Source organism: Miniopterus schreibersii (genome assembly GCF_964146895.1).
Source record: "Miniopterus schreibersii genome assembly, chromosome: 20".
Classification (NCBI taxonomy): Eukaryota; Metazoa; Chordata; class Mammalia; order Chiroptera; family Miniopteridae; genus Miniopterus; species Miniopterus schreibersii.
Genome location: NC_138122.1, coordinates 19,067,322 through 19,086,898, shown reverse-complemented (window position 1 = coordinate 19,086,898; position 19,577 = coordinate 19,067,322). Strand labels below are relative to the sequence as shown.

The following is a 19,577-nucleotide window of genomic DNA, read 5'->3' as shown; positions in this document are numbered from 1 at the left end:
GGAATTAAGAGCCGTTCACACATCCTGAGGGATGGTGTCTAGCGTGCTCAGCAGAGGAGGAAGGACCAGAGCTCGGAGTGTGACCCAGACCTCTCTCCATGTGCCAGCTACGCTCACAAGGCTCCAGAAATAACCGCTGCCAGGTCCTTACTGTACATTCCTAAGGGCTAGAGAGACGCGTTTCGCGTGTCCCTGAAGTCAGGATTCAGCTCATAATCAGTGTGTCCATACAGGTGGACGCGTGTCATTTTTTCCCCCCAAGAGGCTATTTATTTCACAATCAGAGTGTCTCGTCATGCAGGACAGGCTATAGTTTCCCTCTTGTGATCTTGGCCCCATGGAGAAGCCCGTAAGCTTCTGTTCAGATGACTGGGGACACCACCCAGGAGCCTGTTATAGTGTCAGATGTTCCTGGAGTCACAATAGTGATGATGATGTGACTTTTTAACTTAGATGACTCTCAACAGTCCCGTAGTCCAGTCTGCCCTCCCCCATCAAGGGGAGGGATAGGTAACAGTGGGAAAGCGCTCACGAAGCCCCCGGCTCTGTGCTAAGTGTTTTCCATGCATTTTTTCCACCTCATTCTAACTGCAACCTAAGGAGGTTAATGTTCATCCCGTCCCCATTTTACAGATGAGGAAATGGGCTCAGGGAGGGGAAGTCATTGCCCCAGTCACACCGCTGGAGGGGCTGGGAGAAGTTGCAGCCAGGTGGTGTCACCTTGGGCCGAGTGTGGGTGAGCCACTGCCCTCTCTCCCCCTCTAGGGGGCTGGGAGGTGGAGAGGCCTACATGCTTTTCCCTGTGATGTTGTCACAGATCTGTGATTCTGGGGGCCCCCAGCTCTCCAAGAGGCCCGTGTGGCTGAAACTCCAGCCGAGCCGGGGGCTGGGGAGCATGGGCAGGGCAGGGCCTGCTGACCATTGTGTCCCCGCAGCGGCCGTGGAGGCCTGCGTCCTGCATGGACTGCGGCGGCGGGCGGCCGGCTTCCTGCGCAGCAACAAGATCGCGGCTCTCTTCATGAAGGTGGGCAAGAGCTTCCCACCAGCTGACGAGCTGAGCCGCAAGGTCCAGGACCTGGAGCAGCTGATCGAGAACGCGTGAGTGCCGAGCATGGGGCGCAGGCTGGAGCAGTCCCCCAGTCCGACAGGCCATGCTCCCCCAGGGCTCTGTGAGAGCTCCTGCCTCCCAGCACTCTCTCCGCTCCCCTTTCTGCTCCTCAGACCTGCCGGACTCTTTTCCACCCCAGGGCCTTTGCTTATGCTGTGTCGTGCACCCCGGTCACATCCCTCATCTTCCGTGGCTGGTTCCTCATCTTCACTCAGGCCTCCCCCTAGCTAAGGGTAAACCCCATCCCTCACTCCATTTCTCTTTCGTACCACTTTGTGTATTTTCTTCCCAGTGGTTATCACCACCTGAAATTACTCATTTAGTTGTTTATTTACTATTTACTCGATTGATGTCTGTCTCCCCTTTTCCCTGAAGTCATGAGGACAGGTGACTCCACCTGTGTTGTTCCCATTATGTCCCCAGCCTCTGGGAAAGTCTAGCACCTGGTAAATGCCCAAGAAACAAGCTCTTGTCATGTTAAGCTTGCTTCTCAAGGGCAGTCAGGAGCCACTGAAGAATCTATAATCCAGGACTCTCCTTTCCAGCAGAGATAGACAGATAGATTGATAGATAGATGTTGAGAGAGATACCAGTTTGGGATTCTCGCTTACCCATCAGCAGTGTATGAAATTGCCTGTTTTAGGACATCTTCACGCTCACTGGGTATTATTATTATTTTTCAACTCTCTACCCATTTACCAGGAGCAATATGGTTTTAGCTGCCATTTCCTCATTTCCTAGAGAGGTGGAACCTGTTCCCATTTGCATGCTGGTCTCTCTGTGAATATCTTTTTCCCCTTTCTTACTGGCCTCCAAGGCGAAACCAGATGCAGGGCCTCCAGGAGAATGTGCGGAAGCTGCCGAAGCTGCCCAACCTGTCCCCGCTTGCCATCAAGCACCTGTGGATCCGCACGGCCTTGTTTGAGAAGGTCCTGGACAAAATCGTGCATTACCTTGTGGAAAACAGCAGGTGAGCGGGCGGGACCCAGCCGCCTGGGCGCGCTCGGCCCCCGCCTGCTGGCAGCCTTGGGAACTGTCCCCTCCTGCGCAAAGCTTTCTCTCTTTCCCCTCCGTCTGCATTGACTGGATGTTTGAATCCGAGCCAGCCTCGCTTAGGACCTTGGGGAGAGGCGGGTCTTCAGTAGCAATGCAGGGTCTTCGCATTTGGGGTGGGGCATAAGGATCCTGAGATCTTGGTGATCTTTCTTCTCTGGTGGATTAAGCCCATAGTCTGCTCCCAATCATGTGGCCACGGGGGGAATCGCTTAGTGTCTCTGAGAAGCATTTTATCGCCTCTATAATATCAGAAGCGTAGGTATTGTCCGTGCCTCTAAATGACTTCCTGTCTGAAGTGGGAGATGCGGTAGAAGCAGACAGAGCCAGCCAGGCCTCAGCAGCCCTCTAACTGTTATTCCCTTTGCCTCATCAAGGGTTTTATTTCAGCCGTGTATTAAGCACTTACATGCCCGCGCCGTGCTAAAATCAGCGCCTTACATCTGTTTTCTCTCTCGAAAGTCCTTCCAGCATCCCCATGAGATACGTTATTGTCTTCATTTCGCAGATGGGGCGGCTGCTTGCAGACGTAACCACGTGACAAGAGGGGGATTGAACCCAGTCTCTCTGCCCTTAACCACCAGACCATGGTGGATTGTGCACCCCCTGCTGGTCACCACCCAAACCTGCATGTTCTTTCCTCTCTTGCTAGTAAATACTACGAAAAGGAAGCGCTCCTGATGGACCCTGTAGATGGCCCCATCCTTGCGTCTTTGTTGGGTAAGTGGTCTGGTGCACAGAGCTTCATCTGACTGTCTCGGCTCACAGGGCACCTCCTAAGGGCCTCTCTCACCTTCCCCGAGCCTCCCCCATCAAAACTTACCCGTACCCTGTCTCTCGCTCCCAGGGTCTTGTGCATTGCTTTAGCAGGACCCTGGGGCATCCCAGCTGGCTGGAGGAGAGGGGCAGTGCAATGGGTGGCCTAGCTGGTGGTAGACGGGAGGGCGGAGTTTTCAGAGCCAAGGGTTGCCAGCTCCCATCTGCTCGGCAGTGGGGCCCTGTGCGCTCGAATACACCAAGATGAAGACTGCGGATCACTTCTGGACCGACCCCTCTGCCGACGAGCTCGTCCAGAGGCACCGCATCCACAGTTCGCATCTGCGACAGGACTCGCCCACCAAGCGCCCAGCCCTCTGCGTGAGTGGGATGGGCAGTGGGAGCCTGTGGGGGAGTTAGGCTGAGTTCCTGACTCGGCGTGAGGGCCTTGAAGGTCACTCCTGGCCTCTTCCTCTACCTCCGCTCGCACCACCAGATCCAGAAGAGGCATTCGAGTGGCAGCATGGATGACCGCCCATCCCTCTCCGCCCGAGACTATGTGGAGTCCCTGCACCAGAACTCCCGGGCCACCCTGCTCTACGGCAAAAACAACGTTCTCGTTCAGCCGGTGAGAGCTCATCTTGGGCCCAGATCTTCCACGGGGGCTCTCGCTCCATGTTATAGAGAAACTCCCTTTGGCTCCAGGTTGCTCATTCATTCATCCACCCATCTACCTCTCACCCATCTATTTATTCGTTTGCTAATACTTCTTCTCTCCATTCATTCATCCATATGCTAATATTTCCTTCATTCATTCATCTACATGCCCCAATATTTCCTTCTATCGAATCCATCCATGCATCCATCCATCAATCCGTATCTCCAGCCAGCCAGCCAGCTCGTCACTTCTCTTCCAGTCTCTGAATCTACCATCCCTCTGTTCTTGCATTTCCCACCATTCCTTCACCCATCTGCCCGTATTTATATTCTTCCACCCATCTATCCGTTTGTCCATTTATTTTCCAGTCCCTCTGTCCATCTACCCGTGCACTCAGCCATCTATCTATTCATTCCCTCTTGTTATTACTCAACAAACATTTATATGGAACCTGCAAAGCGTTAGATGCTTAGGATATCAAGGTCAACATCTTGTATGTGTCAGGCACTGTGCTAAGTGCTTTTAATTGTATCAACTCCTTTCAGCCTCACAACAACTGATTTGAAGCAGGGGCTGTTATAAGGCCCATATGGACGGAGTAAGGGACAGTTCTTATTTGAATTCAGGCTGACTGGTGCCAGAGTCTGCCACTTACCAGTGACCTTCTGTATCCCTGCACTGGGACAGGCCCAGTAAGGTGTATGAAGCCCCTGTGCTCATTGGACATCTCCTTTGCTGTCCCCTCCTCGGGAGCATTAGGGTCAGTGTGGTATTTGGGCTCAGCTGAGAGAAGCAGAGGGAGAGCCATTGGCCACTCCAGCTCTGTGGTCACAGTTACGATCACGGGGTGACCCTGAGCAAGTCACTTCTGCATCTGAGCCTCAGTATCTCCATCATAATAGGTACAACACCCTATTTCCTGAGACCAAAGAAGCCGTGCATTTAAGATGCACCATTTTTAAAACATAACCATCAGGACATTAAAAATGCTATTATATACAGTGTTTTCCTCTCTACTTGAAAATTTTATATTTTTTGAAAGAGCTTTTTGAGATTTATTTGGATATAATTTAAAAAAAATAATATATTACTCTCTTAAGAATACATAAGAGAAAATAAAATTGAAATACATAGTCCTAAAATGGACTTACATTTCAGGGTCTAATTTTCTGTGTCACTTTTGGACTTTAGAGTCATCTGATCTCCTTATTTTTCCACCAAGTATCATTTTCTGTTCCATCAAGAGAAAGGATCAACAAACTATATAGCCCGTGGGTCAAATTCAGCCCTCCACCTGTTTTTATACAGTTTTATTGGAGCACAGCCACATCCACTAGTTTACTTACTGTGTATGGCTGCTTTCGTGCTACAGTGGCAGGATTGAGTGGCTGCACCTGAGCCTGTATAGCTCAAAGCCAAAAATATTCCCTATGTGGCCCTTTACAGAAAAAGTTTGCTGACCTCTGATCCAGAGCACGGGAGGTGCAGCATTTCTTGCAAGCATTGCACTTGGTTGTTGATTTGCAAAAAGGTCTCAAACTGTGGGCATTCCCAGGCTTTCTACATACACAGTAGCTTTTCGATTCAAAGCTGAATGGCAGTGTAATCTTTTGGAAGACATTGAAAATAGCACCTGTGCTCCACACGTGCAGTAACCACCATGCACAAAACTTAATTGAAGTGACAATATGAGCAGCTGTGACCGAGGTTGCGTGAGATCAGGCAATGACAGCCACATCCCAGTGGTGAAATGCTGTTGACTCTAAGATGCAGCCTCATTTCAGGTATGTTAAAATGTGAAAGACAGATGCGCACCTTAGAGTGATGGAAGCCTGCAACCATGCTCCCTGGTGGGGTTGCAGGCTTGGGTGGTTAAGTCGAGACAGTGTGCGTGACCCTGGGCCATGCTCAGTGCATTCCAGATGCTCAGTAAATGTTAGTGGTCAGTCTCCAAATGTTGTTAAGGTGAATTCGGTGGAGGGGCTGTCGCCTCTATGGGTGAGGCTTGGAGACAGCCCTCTCTACCCCCCTAGCTGCAACTTGAGATACAGTAGAGCAGGTGGGAAGCTCTGCAGGCATATGGGGAAGACCAAGGCTCTTGAGTTAAATGGACCATGTTCACTGTTGACTTTGGCACTACGAGCAGGCCTGAGTCCTTCTTTATCCGCAGAGAGATGACATGGAAGCTGTCCCGGGGTACTTGTCCCTGCACCAGACGGCTGACATCATGACCTTGAAGTGGACGCCCAACCAGCTAATGAACGGGTCCGTGGGAGACCTGGACTATGAGAAGAGGTAGGGCTCCAGGTCCTGCCCCTCCCCTTGGCACAGGGAAGATTGTGCCCTGACCCTACCCATTGCTCCATCTGGCTGTTATAGCTGCTTGGCCCAACCTCCCTGCAGCGGTGGCCTCATGGGTAACTCAAGGACTTGAGAGGATCTGGGAACTGACTGGAAGAATCTTAGGGTGTGGGAGTTAGGCAGAGCCCTGGCCAAAACACCACCCAGAAGTATCTTAACAAAGATGTCATAAGCCTACAAATGGCAACTATTCCCCCGCCTGCTGCCAACTTTCCCATCACTCAATGAAAAAGGAAGCAGAAAGCGTCAGTGGGTGGGCATCTGGTCCACGGCTGTGTCTCCTCTGATATCCTGGCATTTATAAGACTCAGCAAAAGCTTTGGCGTCATGCTGTAAAGAAACACGGGACTGGGGATTCCCTGCTGCAATGCCCTGTGTTCCCACACAACCAGGGACAATTTTAGGGAGAACCAAACTGTGCAAGGTGCGGGGGCCTGATCAGCTTGGGGGGTCTTGGCAGCTGGTGAGGAGGAGAAGCCATAGTCTTTGCTACTCTGAGTCCACGTCTGATCCTTACTGTGCTCTTACATCGTCTTGCTTTCTTAAAAACATTTGATTGTGAGAATTTCCAACATAATAATAGGTAGGACTTGCCCAGCTGGCGTAGCTCAGCGGTTGAGCATGGACCTAGGATCTAGGAGATCGCGGTTTGATTCCCAGTCAGGGCACATGCCCGGGTTGCGGGCTCGATCCCCAGTAGGGGGCGTGCAGGAGGCAGCTGATCAGTGACTCTCTCTCATCATTGTTGTTTCTATCTCTCTCTCCCTCTCCCTTCCTCTCTCTGAAATCAATACAAATAATAAATAAATAAATAAAAAGATAGGACTTGAGTACCCAGCCCTAATAGCCATCCACCCATCCCCTCTTTCCAGGTAATTCTAAAATAAATCCAGTAATTGAATCTCATTGGTTCTGCTTGTGTCACGGGGTCATCCGTGGCCAATCACTGTGGCCAGAACAGTGAAATATGCTGATTGGTCCCGCCTCCATCAGGAATGGGTGGCCATTCCTGGAGTTCTGGGGTGGAGTGTGGGTGAGGTCAGCCTCAGCCACATGGACTTGGGGCAAAGGAGGAGGGGTCCTTAGGAAATTGGACCCCGAGAGGAGGAAATAGAGTCTGGGAAGACTGATACAGATGCTAGGGATAGGTGGGTCCTGGAGCCCATGGGTGTGGTCTTCTGGCCTCCTGGTCCCTTCCCCACGATGAGGGGGGTAGATATCCTGCAAGTCTAACCTTCCCTCCTCTTCCAGCGTCTACTGGGACTATGCCATGACCATCCGCCTGGAGGAGATTGTCTACCTGCACTGCCATCAGCAAGGTAGGGACTGCAATGGGGAGCACAGGACTGGGGTACTCCACTTGGATGCCCCCCATCCTCACCCTCTTCTTGCCTGTGCAACCTCAGACAAGTGACTTCATCTCTCTGAGCCTCAGTTTCCCCTCATTGGGGGGTCATACCAGCACCTACTCATGGGGTTATTGTGAGGATTAGTGACATATGTTAAGGGCTCAGCATCAAACCCATGGTGTTAGTTGCCAGTACTTACTGAGTGCTTGTGATGTGCCAGGCATGGTCCTGAGTATCCACATGCCTGTTATTTAATCATCACAGCCACCCAGTGATAGGTACTGTGCCATTCCAAGTTCACAGGTGAGGAAGCAGGTGGCACAAAGACATGCTCCAGAGCCTTTGCCACTCCAAAGTCAGTGCTCCACAGATCTGGGATTGATAACTAGAGTTCCTCTCTAAAGCTCAAAGAAGGTATATTCATAATAAGCAGAGAGTTATCTGCTTTGGAAAGCAAGGGATCTGTGGCCCTCCAAGGTGCAGAAACATTTAAGCTTATTTAATGACGTAGACCTGGGTTCAAATCCAGGCCCTGCCACTTACTAGCTGTGTGACCTTTGACAAGTTACATAACCTCTCTGAGCCTCAGTTTTATATTTGTAAAATAGTTAATAATAGACATGTCTTCTGTTTTGAGTACTACAACTAGATGACTCTAACGTAATGTGCTTACATACAGTTAGTGCTCAATCCATGCTAGCAACAGTTAAGTACTGCCCTGAGAGGGGTGGACCTGAAAGCCTCCATACAAAAATAGGTCAGGGGATTTGTAGGGTGCTCGAGGGGCATGGGGTGTTTGGGGCTACCTTTTCCTTTGGTGGGTGGCTGAAGGGAGGCCGCCCACACTCTTCTTGACCACGTCCTACAATTTCCAGTCAATGACCATGGTAGGTAGGATGAAAGGGACTTAGGGGAGGTAAAACTGCCCCTGACCTTCTGTCCAGGCCTGTCCCAGAGCCTCAGAGCGGGTCCGTGTGTCTGGGCCTGGGAGGATGTGTTGTCCGGGAGGGCCCCGTCACCATGCCTCTTAGTGACTTCCTGCTGGGTCTTCTGTGGCCGGGTCACATGGCAGTGGACAGCGGCGGGACGGTGGTGCTGGTGAGCCAGGACGGGATCCAGAGGCCGCCCTTCCACTTCCCCAAGGGAGGGCACCTCCTGCAGTTCCTCTCGTGCCTGGAGAACGGGCTGCTCCCACACGGGCAGCTGGACCCACCACTCTGGTCTCAGCGGGGGAAGGTGAGTGATGTGGGGGCCCGGGGAGGCTGGGGATGGGGTCAGCCATGGGGCGTGGCCCTTCTTGCCCATGTGGCTTTGCGGGCTCATACGCACCCCGTCAAGACCCACAGGCCATGCAGTTCGGGGGCAGGTGTGTCCCAGGGACTGTGCACTGGAACATGTCCTTTCAGGGCAAAGTATTTCCCAAACTGCGCAAGCGAAGCCCCCAGGGTTCCGCCGAGTCCACGTCCTCAGACAAAGAAGAAGACGAAGCCACGGACTACGTCTTCAGGATTGTCTACCCCCGCCTGCAGTCCGAGTTCGGTAAGCTGTCCTGCCCCGGGCCCGGGCTGCCACCCGTAGCAGATCCTGAAAATGGCCTAGGCGTTTGGAAAGAGAGAACAAGAGGTCTGATCCTGGGACCAACAAAGGGACCTGGAATCAGGAAGTTTATATCTTGGTGGCCTCGGTTTGGCACCCCCCAAATGAGAATAATTAAGATGCCACTGGCCGGCAGGTGGCATGGGGTAGTGTCAGTGACAAGGGCTCTACAATCCTGGTTGAACTCAGGCAAGCCATTTTAACACTCTGTGCCTTAGTTTCATCATCTGTAAAATGGGGATGTTGACAGCACATATTTCATAGGGCTTTGGGAAGGATTAAATGAGATAAGGCACTTGACACAGAGAGAGCACTCAAACATTACCTGCTATTATGCTGTTGTTATACTTCAACATGATGTAAGGATTCAATGAAACCATGTGGTGATCAATGTAAAGCCCATAGAATAAAGCCTTGCACACAGTAGGCCCTCAATAAATGGTAGTCAAAGCAGCAGAGAGAAAGCGAAGTGCTTGGCGCCAGCACAGGAGATGATAACATATGTGCCAGCGTTTTGCCTGGTTGACTGCGGCAGGACAGATGCTTAGTGAATGAGGACCGTTGCTGCTCAGATCATCATTACCATGGGCTGTTGGGATTAAGTGAATTACTATTTGAAAAGTTCTTGGAAGGAGGCCTGGCATTTATTAAGCACTATATGGATGTCTGTTTAACAAATCAGTATTAAGTTACAGGTTCTTTCTGTTAGCATCCGCACCACTGCCAGCTCCCAGACTCAGGGTCTGTCTGCCCTGAGGGGTTTCTCTGGCCACTTGAGGGCGGGGGGAAGGTTCAAGCCTCGAGGAACTGGCTCTTCTGGTTGGTTCAGTGTGCTGCCCACCTCAGACCTTCCATTTCACCGGCGCTTTTTGTTTTGTGTCTCAAGTTGTTCCCGACCCCTTGGGCGGCACGTCCCCCGTCTCCGTGGGCCCTGCCTGGACGGTGGTTCCTGCAGGCCGCTCCGTGCTGGTGGTGGCCAGGGGCAGTCACTGGGCACAAGCCAGATGGGATGCCACCCTCCCCACGCCCGGCTCGAAGCAGCAGCCCCCCAGTAATGTCTGGGTCCCCACACCCCTGGGACTGGGTGCCAGCCGCCTCTGCCATGTTGTCATTTGAGTCTTGGTCCCAGTGGAGATGGAGGCGAAAGGCAAAGCGATGCCCTGATGCTGTCCAGCCTGTACCCTGCAGGCTGCAGCTCGGAGTGCTGTAGGTTCAGGAGCAAAGGGATCCATTGGTGACGTCTACAGGGTGGGAGGAGCTGGGGACAGAGGCAGGTTTGCCACACCTGGACACTACCGATCAACGCTTCCCTGAGACTAAGACTGGGACCATTTTTCTAGGACATCTTATAGGGGCTTACTGGTCACTCTTGGCCAGCTCATTGGTGAGTCTGCTTGGGAAGGAGTAGTGTAACTTTTGGTGGCCCCCCAAACCTCATTCTGGAGGCAGGTTTCTCCTGAGTCATTGGGTAGGGTCCGACCCTGTCAGCCACTGAGCTCTGATGACAAGTGGGGCTACATCCACAACTCCCCCTGCCTTGGAGCCCAAGGGAAGAGGCCAGGTATTAGCAGTCATCCTTAAAGACACATGACACAGGGGCAGAGATGCACCCCTCTTAATTTCCTAGGATAGGCCTTGGCAAACCATGGCCTGCAGGCCAAATCAGCCTCATTCTGCACAGCCCAGGGGCTGAGAATGGTCTTTACATTTTTTGAATAACTGAAAATAAAATCAAAAGCAGAATAATATTTTGTGACAGGTGGAAATGATATGAAACTCACACTTCAGTGCCCATAAAGTTTTATTAGAACACGCCCATGCTCACTTGTTTGCATTTTGTTTATGGCTACTTTTGCACCACACAGCAGAGTTGAGTGGTTACCATAGCACCCAAATGGCTCACACATCCAAAAATATTTTCTACGTGGCTCTTTACAGAAAATATTTATTGAGCCCTGTCCTAGAGAACATAATTTTTCTTGCACCTGTCTCAAACTGCCAAGAGGCCAGGAAGTTAACTGTAGAAGTTGTGATTTTTAGGTCACTGGTATGTTGCTCTGCAGCATTATAGATACTGTGGTTTCCATGACGCTGGGAAGGAAAGCAATAAGGGAAACTTAAATGCTGTGTCTTGGGAGCAGTTGTTCAGGAATCACCAGTGTCCAGGAGTTAGGAGATCAGTCATGCCTTCTTGGCTCTCAAACATGGCTACTATGTCAAAACTGTTTTTGAAATATAGACTGAAGGGCTGTATGACCAGAAGGTTTTAATTCCTTAGGTCAGGGGTGGGATACAGGCTTACGACTTTTTAACAGGCCCCCACATGATTGTGGGGGTCGCCAGCTTGTTCGAGACCCGGTTGGTGGGGCTGCTGTATGACTCAGCACCATGGACAGTGCGGTGCCCTCATGTTCATCAGTGGGCGCTCGCTGGGCTCCTGCCCTTGTGTGCCCTGCCGCGTCAGATGAGTCAGGCTCCCTCTGCCTCACCACCCAGAGAGTCTGTCCCTCAAGACTGGAGACCATCTGCCTTCCCCAGAAGACCCCCAGCAGGCTCCCCTTCCTTTCACGTCAGCCCCGTGAGGACAGCTGAATGACAACATGGTGTGAGGCTTGGCCTCCTGCTCTGGGATTGGGCCTGTTTTCTTGGCTCTAGTCTCTCTCTCTGTTCTTTTTCTCTCTCTCCTCATTGGCATCAGCTCTACCCATTTGCTGGGGGGCCCCAAATCTTGGTTGTGGCTTTCATTGGATCACATGGGCTCAAGGACTTGGGTCAGACAGTGATTGGGGTTGCTGTTTCCTACTGTGACATTGAGGGGCTTTTCCTATCCCTGTGCTGGCCCTCGGAGTGAGCTGCTTGTTTTGGGTGAGGTTTCTGTAACCCACATAGACTCAACCAGGGCTCTTCCTCTGCCCCTTCTGCCCGCCACAGTGCCCCAGGACCTGATGGATGTCTCCATGAGCAACCTGCCGTCCCTGTGGCAACCCAGTACCCACAAATCTTCTTGCTCATCCTGTTTGCAGAGTGACTCGGTTGATGGTGGCTCAACCAATGGCTGCAAACATGAGAGGTATGAGGGGCTTGAGCTGTGGATGGAAGGAACTGGAAGGATTTACCAGAGATTTGGACACACCTGTTACTTGCCTTGCATTGACTTCAGAGGCTCTGGAATAATCCTAGTCTAGGTTAAATCCTACCCTTGTGAAGTCCTAGCTGTTGGAGCTTCCTTACATGTATAAGTCAGGATAAGCAAGGTATGTTGCAGTAACAAACAGCCCCAAGAACTCGCTGTTACAACAAAGGTTTACTTGTCATGCATGTCATGGGTCTACTATGGGTCAGTTGGAGACTCTGCTTTCTCCACATCAAAGGCCCTGCTGATGGAGCCACCACCATCTTGAATATTGCCAATCACAGTGACCTAGGGAAAGGTGGCGTGGGTGGACTTGAACTAGCAATTAAATGCTCCATCCTGAACGAGGCACCTGTTTCTACTCATTCCTCATTGGCCCTGTCCACAAGGAGCCAGAAAGTGCAGTCCTCCCATGCCCCTGGAAGGCAGAAACCAGAAGCATGCCTCAGAATGCTCCTTTACCAAATGGGGACACTAATGCTTACTTTATAAAGCTCTTGTAAGGACAAAGCAAATAATGGTTTAAAGTGGCTGACATGTGGTACCTGGTGCATGGCAATGTTCAATAAATGACACTATTTTATTGTATAAAATTAAATCCCAAGACCGAGTCTTTCCTTGCACGTAGAGCTTTGGCCTCTTTGGAAGAACCATTCAGCCCATTCATGGGAATGGTCTTGTTTCCCACTGACCTGGCCTGGCCTGGCCTGGGAGGATGGTATCCTTTTTTCCTGCTGGGGCTCTGTCCCAATGGGTGGTCAGTCTTTAGCAGTAGGAATATAAAGGGTGGGGCTGGATTCAGTTTTTTTAAGTCTCCTAAGCTCTGTGGACCAGAAACATCATCACCTGAGCAGATTCTCAGTTCCTCATCCCAGATCAACTGACAGCTGTCAGTGAGATGCTGTTCTCATGTAATCTGAGCAAGTCTGAGCCTCACCAACCTGAGGGCACAGAAGGGTGACTTTAAAATTTAATACCTCCATGTACAGCTGGAGGACTTCAGCCATGCCTCCACCTCGGTCTCCCTGGATTTTCCTGGGTGTCCCCTGGAATGATTTTCCTCTACGCTGTTTTTTGCAAGAATGCACAACATTCCCTTCAGCAATCCTTGTTTTCTCCAACAATGCTGGGGCCTTATTCCTCTCTCCTCTTTCATCCAAAAAAGCCTCCCCAAATTCCCATGCCAGGAGAATCTCTGAGGCATCATCTACTTTGCAATCAGCCCGACTCTGTGTCCTGGTTGGGCTCAGTTTGGCTCAGCTAGGTCACTTAAGAAGTCAGAACTCTTTCTGAAAGTGTCAGAAACCCACTTCAAGCTGCTTCAAGTAAAAAGGAAAATCTGCTTATAGAATTGAAAAGTCCACAGGTGCAGTGGCTTCAGGTATGGCTGGATCCAGATGCTCAAAACAGGAATCTCTCTGTTTCTTTGGCGCTTGCCTCTGTTTGCCACTGTGATGGTTTCATTCTCAGGCAGGCCCTTCTCTGCAGTAGTAAAAACGGATCCCCAGCTGCCACTGCCCCTGCCCTGCCCCATATCCCTTTGGCTCAGGAACTTAATCAGGGGAAAGTGCCTGTTTCCCAGTTGTTCCAATGGAAACCCCAGGGCTGATTCTCATAGACCCAGGTTGGATCACATGACCACCTCTGACCCAATCACTGTGACTCTGGCCTAAGTCACGTACTGATTAGAATCAGCTCCGCCCAAACCACAGGGACATAGCTGGGGAGTGACTCCCACTCTGACAGCAGAAGGGGCAGTGATGCTGTATTAGGAGAAATAATACCCCCAACAGCCCCCTTGACTGGCTGACTTTAATCTTCTCCTAGAGATAATCAGTTGTCTCCTCTCCAGGAAACCTGGGCTGTGTGTGGACCTGCTCTAAGTGTCTCCTTTTTCCTCCACCTGCAGGGCTCCCCTGAAGCTTCTCTGTGACAATATGAAGTACCAGATCCTTTCCAGAGCCTTCTATGGATGTGCGTATTGACCTTCTTTCCATTGTAATCTCCAGGGAGCATTCATTGTATGCCTACTGCATGCCATGAATTTCAGGGGGAGGAGCCTGGCTCTGGAGTTTAGACCTGTGCTCCTGCTTCCTAGATGCCTGGTTTTGGTGAAGTTACATTAACTTCTCTGGGCCTCAATTTCCTCATCTACAGATTGGGTATAAATATTATACTTTGGTCCAAGAGAGGGCAGTGAACAGTGAGGTTTCCTTGGTGGCCAGGGTTTGGTTTAATCACCGTTGCATTCCTAGTGCCCACCTTAGAGTGTTCGTCTTCAAGATTGAATGAAAAGCATATATAAGGACCCTAGAACCTAGCATCACACGTCATAGGTGCTCAGTAACTGTCAGTACCCTTCTCCTATGGGCAGAAACAGAAGAGAAAGGTGGCCTGATCCCTTCCCAAGAACTTAAAGATTAAATTCATAAGTACTCTGAGTATTTCATTTTAACAGATGAGGAAACTAAGGCACAGAGAAGCAAAGTGACTTGCCCAGGGTCATACAGCTAATAAGCAGCAAGGCTGGGACTCAAACCCAGGCCTGCCTGACTGCAGAGGCACTGTTTTTTCCACTCTGCTATATCGATTTTTAGCAGGTTTTAGTCCTCCCGCCTCTCAGCCCAGGTGGGGGAGAGAAAAACGTATATATTTTCACAATGCTAGAAAAGTGTTAACACATCCTGCATGGGCCTGCGAAATAGCAGTGCAGGCCATATCCCTGAGTGCCTGGAGAGGCAGCGAGAGCGTGAGCTCTCCAGGATCAAGGTTTTTGCCTGTTCTGTTATGACCTATCCTCAGTGCCCAGTGCAGGGCCTGGCACAGAGAGCTTCCTGGATGGAGGGGAGGGGGTTTAGCGGGGTTTTGAATGACGTCGTCACACAATGTGGCTCAATGATGGCAGTTGAGAGCCCAGGTTCTGGAACCAGGCAGTTTGGGTTTAAATCCCAACTCCACACTTCTAGCCGTGTGACCTGGGCAAGTGGTGAAACCGGTCTGTGCTTCAGTTTCTCCGTCTATATCATGGTGAGAATTAAATGAGTTAAGTTATGTAAACTCAGGGGACCGCTCCCTGGCACATAGTGTGTGCTGGGTAAGTGTTAGCTATTACGTCATCATCACCGTAGGCAGAGGCGAGTCCTCGGGCTCTGGAAGGTTCAGGGTCCTCGCTGGGAGTTCAGGATGAGATGGTGGGGAAGAGCCAGAAGAAAGGTGCACAGTCAAAGCAAACACAAGCCAGTATTTGCTGAGTGCCTCTCGTGTGCCGGGCACCGTGCCCTCCAGGTGCCCAGGATGGATTGGGAGAAGGTTGGCAGGCATTCTTTGAAGAGAACCGGTGCCCTCAGTATCTTCTCGGCTATGCCTTGCCAGGCCCGTGTTTGTCCAGCTCCACCTCTCCCATCGTCTTCCTCTCTCGGTGTGGATGGGGGGCACCCAGAGGCGCAGGGAGCCTGCAGAGTCACTAGGCCCTTCCTGCCTGCTCCTTCCCTGCCTCCAGCCTGTGAATTAAAAACCTTGGATTCCAGCAGAGGAGGTGGCGGCACCCTGACCAAGGTTGAGAAAGGTGGTAGGACCTCCCCAGGGTCACAGAGCTACTAGCAATCGAGCCAGCATGTGCCTTCCCCCTCTGAGCCTAACCTTCCTTACCTGGAAAAAGGGGGTGACGAGAACACGTTGGGTCACGAGGGCTCAGGAGGATTGTGGACAGCACTTGGGAGACTCTGAAACTAGGCAAGGAGGATTGGATGGTGGATGGTGACCCTTCCCCTCTCCCCCCCACAGGGCTTGCCTACTGCAGACACCTGTCCACCGTGAGGACCCACCTGTCAGCCCTGGTCAATCACATGATTGTGTCTCCAGACGTGCCCTGCGATGCTGGACACGGGCTGACGGCCGGGATCTGGGAGCAGTACCTTCAGGACAGCACAGTAAGGCTCGGCCTGGCTCTGCCTGCGGTGGGACAGAGACTGCAGGGGGTGGGGGGCATCTTGTCATCTAAGGAACAGACCCGTCTGCTTGTGGGGACTCGCATAGCCAAACTGAAGGCCCCCCCTCTTCTGAGAGTTCCAGGAGCCATCGCCTGCTTCTGCCCCTTGGGGTGAGAGTCAGGGAGGCTGAGAAAAACAGAGCGGCCCTCAAATCCAGACAAGCAGAGGGGTTGTTTGACATGCTTGCCAAAAACGATTGTTTTTCTGAATTACAGGAGGAATGCCCACTTACCGTAGCAGTTCAACGATGGAAAAATGCAAATTTTATATATAGAATACAAATTTTAAAATTTTATCTTCATTTTGACATTTTGGCTGTGAAGGCAGATTTTATTCAGTACTATTGCAAAAGAGGCATCAGAATAGAACTTAGCTCCATTCCAGATGCAGCGGAGACAGCTGTTGATTTATGGCCAGTGAGCAGAGTGAGGGGCCACTGGATGGAAAGTTACTAAGAGGAGCCATCAAGGGTAGGGGAGTCTTGCTAAAGACAGGCCAGAGATCTGTACGTCAAGGGTGGGGGATGAGGGATTTGATCAGATGTCAAGGTGGAGATTTTCACTAAACTAATAGGATTTTTGCTACAACTGGGCTAAGCAGGTGGAGGGCAGGACGCAGAGATGAAGCCTCGTCAGAAAGGGCTCAGAGGAGCTGGTCTGAAGTTTGACTTTGAAGGAGAGACGCTTTTACAATACCATTTTTTAAAAATACCATCTTTCTGCTACATTCCTCTAGTTCTGATCCCCTGAATTAGTTGAGTAGGATTAGTTTGGTGTGACCCTATCATACATTTTCTATGCTGATACATCCATAGATGTATCTATAAAAATGTATCTGTAACTCGTATTTTTTTTAAATGACATGACATTATATTTGTATTTTAAGTGACCAACTTTTATATTCAGGATGTATTTTAATATCTCAAGGTGAAATATTGAATGTTAGAACCATAATACCGCCTATATGGGTGGGCCATAATTAATTCAAATCTTTCCCTAATGATATAGATATCTGGCCTCTTTTTTAAAAAAAATACTTCAAATAGTGCTATAGTTGACATCTTTATAAGCACATTTATTTCTGTACTGGTGCTTTCATTTTGAGAGCAGATTCCTAGAAATAAGATAGATTGATGTGCATTTAAAATTTAAATAGATATGCCAGTTACTTTCTCAAAAGGTCCTGGTGTTCAGAATCCCGGCAGCCTATGGAGTGCACATTTCCTGAGGAGTTTAAAAGATTTATGGGCTTCTGGGCTCCACTCCAGCTTTACTGACTTAGCATCTCTGGGAGTGGAGCCCAAGAATTTATATTTTTTCAAAGTTCCCCAAATGCTTCTAGTGATCTCCTGAATTTGGGAGGCACTAGTCTGGGGATAGGTTGGTTGAAACATTAGTTGAAAACAAATATTTTTCATATAACATTTTTGCAAACCTTTCACAACCTGTTGGCTATGTTTTCACCATTCTTGGTTGCACTTTGCGTTAGGGATTAGGGTAGACCGAACTGTATTAATAAATAGTCCCAGCTATTCCAGTTGATCGCCACTACAGGGGTATATTTCTTGCTCACTTAACAGTCCTGAGTGGGCATTCCTGCTGAGTGGGCATCTCGCTGCCCTCCAGGGGGTTCTGTCAGTCTTGTGGCCCCACCATCCTTCAGGGACTCGTGGTCACCTGCCTCCAGGCAGCAGAGGGGAAGTGGAGCGTGTGAAGGGAATACACCTGTTTCTTCAAAGCCCTGGCCTGGAAAGGCCTTATGTCACTTCCTCTCTCACATCCCATTGATCAGAAGTCTGTCACTTGGCCACACCTAACTGCAAGGGAGGCTGGGGAATGGAGTCCAGCTGTGGACTCTGGGAGTAAAGCACGTGGATTTTTGAGGCAGGGTTCACAGCCTCAGCCACAAGTTAGTTCTCTGGTTTTTAAACAGCTTTGACAAGGCCGTCCTACGAAATACGAACCAAAATTCCCAACAGGGACAAAAGAATGGCGGGTTTTGCTGTTGTGGCTGGATACATCTAAGACTAGCATTAAGATGAGAAATAAGCTTTTAATTTTGGAATGTGAAATAAAGAGGTGAGAGGAAACAGGATCCCAGTGCCCTACAGAGCCATTGGCACTCTCCACACACGAGCACACACACACAGGACATGCTGGTCCCCCAGCTTGACTCACTATAACTGCAGAGCCTCTGCCTAAAAGTGAATTTTGAAAGAGAAAAAATCTACTCCCCAATAGACCAAACTGTTGTTAAAGTCATCCTGGCGTGCCTCAAAATTATCAGTGTATGCAGAACCAGCGGCAAGTGTTCACTGTGGATTCATTTGCTTTAAAACAATTTTCTTAGCACTTGGTCAAGATAAAAAACCCCTAGGTAATATTCCCAAATAAGCACAGCATGCAAAATTGACTGGAAATTAAGTAGAAGTTCATTATACACTCACCTTTCCTTTTTAACAAAAATGGGCTCACGCTAGACATGATCTGCATCTTGGTTTTTCCCCACTTATCAACACACAGTGAACATCTTTTTGTGTAGGTTCTCCTAGGTGCACACCCTGCCCTTGCTGCTCGCGTGTGGTGCTCCCACACCACGCGTAATGTTCTCCTGTTGGTGGGCAGGTGAGGGCTTCCCAGGGTTTTGCTCTTGCAGTGGTATTGGGTCCTTACGGCTTTGCCCAGTCATGCCAGGATCTCTAAGGGGAGGCCTGGGGAGCAGAGCTGCTGGGCCCGAGGCTGCCCCTGGATTTCTGTTGACCGAACCCTTTGCTCTCCCTCCTCTCCCCCCCACAGAGCTATGAGGAGCAGGAGCTGCTGCGCCTCATCTACTACGGGGGCATCCAGCCTGAGATCCGCAAGGCCGTGTGGCCCTTCCTGCTGGGCCACTACCAGTTCGGGATGACAGAAACGGAAAGGAAGGAGGTTGGTTACTCCGATGGGCAGTGGGGTCCTTGGCAACAAAAGGAGCCTGCTACTGTGGGGCTGGGGGAGCCCTGGTCCCATTTGGGCCCAAGCTGGGGCAGGGAGCTGGGGGGCAGCCGGGAAGCTCCAGGGCAGCGCTGTCCAATAGAAACACAGCACAAGCCACAGATGTCATTGTTTTTAAACAAACTTTATTTTGAGATAATTGTAGATTCGCACCTTCTTTATTACCTTCCTTCCCTCTTCCTGGCACATAGTTGGTGCTCAGTTAATGTTGGTTGGATGTTATGCCATGAATGTTGGATGGGTGTTTCCAGAGCCCAGGATCCCAGGTCAGAGCCACCTGGTCTTCCCAGGGCTCCCAGCACTTGGGGTGACCTTGCATCTGCCCTGGCAGGTGGACGAGCAGATTCATGCCTGCTACGCACAGACCATGTCCGAATGGCTGGGCTGTGAGGCAATCGTGCGGCAGAGAGAGCGGGAGTCCCACGCGGCTGCCCTGGCCAAGTGCTCCTCAGGGGCCAGCCTGGATGGTCACCTGCACCGGATGATGCACCGGGACTCCACCATCAGCAATGAGGTGATGGCGGGGCACCTCAGGGAGTGGAGGGTGGGGTGTGAAGGCCAGGATCCGCTCTGTCAGGCTGTGG

At 50.7% G+C, this 19,577-nt stretch overlaps 1 protein-coding gene across 2 annotated transcripts in view; it reads left to right on the top strand.

The window, feature by feature from the left end:
* The window catches only part of SGSM1 (small G protein signaling modulator 1), a 51,508-nt gene that overhangs the window by 17,634 nt on the left and 14,297 nt on the right, over window positions 1–19,577 (top strand). Inside the window, exons 4-18 of one of the 2 annotated variants that reach the window (XM_081123489.1) lie at window positions 936–1,098; window positions 1,926–2,078; window positions 2,814–2,881; window positions 3,153–3,298; window positions 3,414–3,545; window positions 5,746–5,870; window positions 7,188–7,255; window positions 8,358–8,521; window positions 8,692–8,824; window positions 9,768–9,932; window positions 11,813–11,951; window positions 13,924–13,988; window positions 15,798–15,943; window positions 18,799–18,927; window positions 19,325–19,507. In XM_081123489.1, coding sequence (XP_080979615.1) covers window positions 936–1,098; window positions 1,926–2,078; window positions 2,814–2,881; window positions 3,153–3,298; window positions 3,414–3,545; window positions 5,746–5,870; window positions 7,188–7,255; window positions 8,358–8,521; window positions 8,692–8,824; window positions 9,768–9,932; window positions 11,813–11,951; window positions 13,924–13,988; window positions 15,798–15,943; window positions 18,799–18,927; window positions 19,325–19,507 — 1,979 coding nt within the window. The remainder of the gene's footprint in view (window positions 1–935; window positions 1,099–1,925; window positions 2,079–2,813; window positions 2,882–3,152; window positions 3,299–3,413; window positions 3,546–5,745; window positions 5,871–7,187; window positions 7,256–8,357; window positions 8,522–8,691; window positions 8,825–9,767; window positions 9,933–11,812; window positions 11,952–13,923; window positions 13,989–15,797; window positions 15,944–18,798; window positions 18,928–19,324; window positions 19,508–19,577) is intronic. The other variant, XM_081123488.1, reaches the window with a different exon arrangement.